Source organism: Penaeus japonicus, unplaced genomic scaffold (assembly GCF_977035675.1).
Source record: "Penaeus japonicus unplaced genomic scaffold, GWHDUDI00000001_assembly GWHDUDI00000022, whole genome shotgun sequence".
Lineage (NCBI taxonomy): Eukaryota > Metazoa > Arthropoda > Malacostraca > Decapoda > Penaeidae > Penaeus > Penaeus japonicus.
The window spans coordinates 24,476,251-24,478,750 of NW_028234424.1; the positions used below are offsets into that span (position 1 = coordinate 24,476,251).

Genomic DNA, 2,500 nt, shown 5'->3' on the forward strand with positions numbered 1-2,500 from the left:
GTGTGTGTGTGTTGGTGTTGGTGCGCACGCGTGTGCATGTATGTATATATTATAACAATCATATTGCATACGAGAATGTAGTAATAAGGAATATCCTACTTATGAGAGGAAAAATCCAACAAAATGAGACAGACCCTTGTAGCTGCTGATTCTCCATTGTCCCAACGACAAAAGCGCACGAGCAAACCTCGTAGACATCACCAGCTGTTCAGCATAAAAAAAATTATTCCGATTTAAGCCCTCAGGCCGCAGCTGTGTACAACAAACAGTGAGATAGAAAGGGCACGGCCCGACGCCACGGCCTCTAAACACAGTAACAAGAGCAAGGTGTCTGTGGCGTGACGTTGTGTAGGAATATACTGGATAAACTTTCATTCGAGATAAACTATGGTTGAGCTTCAGGACATTCTCGGCTGCAAGGGTGATGGGCGGATGATGGGTCCGCCAGCATGTGCTCTTGCTAAATTAAAACCAATTGAACAAATCCGGCGAGAAGTATATCTGCAGAAGAGAGACCTGCCGTGTTGCGAGCGTTAATCTAGCGCTTTTGAAATCATTTCCACATCGAATACCCGACGAAGAATGACCGCACGTTGCTCTGGACTTTAAAAATGATTTTCTATCGTTCAGCTAAAATATTTGTTTTAATTCACTCGGATGTGGTGAATTTACAGCAAACTAGACGTCCTGAGTTTTAAGAATCCTATTGTGTGACCTAATGTATCAGTGCACCTTGTAGTATCTCCTCCTCTGAATAATCGGGTTCACAGACTGTTTTCTGCGAGTAACACAAACTCTTCCGTGACTGCATTAAGCTGACCTTTGTTGTGAAAATTTTATAAAAAAAGATCAATCATTCTGAGTCATTTGTGATAGAGGACATGCACGGTAGAGAAACATTGATTTTTAAAAGCGGCATCAAGGAAAAGTATAAATTCAGTTTCGGTTTAAGTGACTTCCATCTTAAATGTATATCCCATTATTCATTTTATGGAAAGAGATTGGATTAATTTGATTCTTAATCTGGTTTAACAATTAATCCAAAGTTTCATTCAGTCTTTCAACTAAAAATATAAACTCCTTTTTAGAAACAGGTTTTAGTTTATGAGCAAGCATGATATAAAAAATGGCACATACCAGATCGAAAAATGTATTTGCACTTTCATGTGGTATGAGTGAGGTTAGACAAGTGACGCTACGCTATCTTTCAATCTAAATTTTCCTGTAATAATGGGTAATTATACTCTTCATTTAATCTAGGACCTGCTGTGGATATCTGTTTCCTTGATTATTTTTCAAAGTTGAATCTGTAGGAGACAGTCTAACCGTTGGTATTGTTTTGTAGGTCATTTACAGCTCTTTTAAGCGGTTGAATACTGTATCCTGTTTTATCCTGTTTTTTTTTTTTTTTTGTGATATTCTTTATGAAGATATTTTTTTGTGTGAATATATTCTAAAGTATGATATTGAGAGACATCGTATAAGAAGTAATTATTATATTTATTCATCATTCTATTTGTTTATTTCATCTTGATTTATTTTTGAAACAGCGAACAGTTCAGCGCTAATTTCTTCACTTGACACGCAAGTGCCGACTTGTCGTGTAATATTATCCCACTATTAAACTGTCAGTCGATAATCTCGCGATGACAAATGGCCCGGCCGCAAATATCAATCGAATAAATTTACTTCTGATACAAGTTTGTTGGAGGATATTAGACACGTTGTTTCCCCGTTTTACAGCTATACATTTATCATATACATCATATTCATGGAAAATATCATCTTGAATTAACTCTTTTCCCTCCGTTTCAGAGCTGAATACACGCATGTGACCTCGGTGATGGCGGACTTCCTGGAGAGCAACCTCTTTCGCCCCACCGCCCCGAGGGAGCCGTTCTTTAAAAAGCCCAGAAGGAAGAAGATAAAAGTCGACGAGGACGCTGACGCATTCGATCAAGAACCTCCAAAAGATTCTCGTCCCTTCACAGACATCGGGGTGGCGTCCCTGGCAGCCTCTCAGATCTTGGACAACCATGCCACGAAGCAGAAGAAGGTGATGGTCACAAACGGCCTCGTGAGAATACCTGGTCCGCCAGTCACGCTCACGCGCAGCAGGAGGAGGAACATTCCTACTAATGCCTCTCAATCAGGCCTGTCTCCCTCCGCGAAGGACACCCGCTCTCCGCAGAGGGTCACCGTAGGTCGCTCGAGAAGCTTCAGGGCCAAAAAGGGACACGACTATGAGAATGTTTCTCTACGAAGAAATTCTATCGTCGGGCTGCAGGTGCTAAAAATCTTAGCTGAGCGCGAGTCTGGTGCTGGTGGTGAAGGCGAAGTATCCAGTGTTTGCCAAGTACTGGAGCAATTCAATAAGATGAACTTGGTCCAGGATAAAACCAAACAAACGGCGAGCGAAGAAAATATACGCAAAGTCGAGCCCTCAAAAACGAGTCAAGACAACAACGTTTCTCAATCCAAGGCAGTCCCCGTGACGGAC

At 41.3% G+C, this 2,500-nt stretch overlaps 1 protein-coding gene across 6 annotated transcripts in view; it reads left to right on the forward strand.

Annotated features, from left to right (window-relative positions):
• The window catches only part of LOC122242453 (uncharacterized), a 14,733-nt gene that overhangs the window by 9,030 nt on the left and 3,203 nt on the right, over positions 1–2,500 (forward strand). For all 6 annotated transcript variants that reach the window (XM_086549613.1, XM_086549610.1, XM_086549611.1 and 3 more), the window contains exon 2: positions 1,816–2,500. This exon is cut by the window's right edge and continues 456 nt beyond it. In XM_086549613.1, coding sequence (XP_086405739.1) covers positions 1,844–2,500 — 657 coding nt within the window. In that variant the 5' untranslated portion in view covers positions 1,816–1,843. The remainder of the gene's footprint in view (positions 1–1,815) is intronic.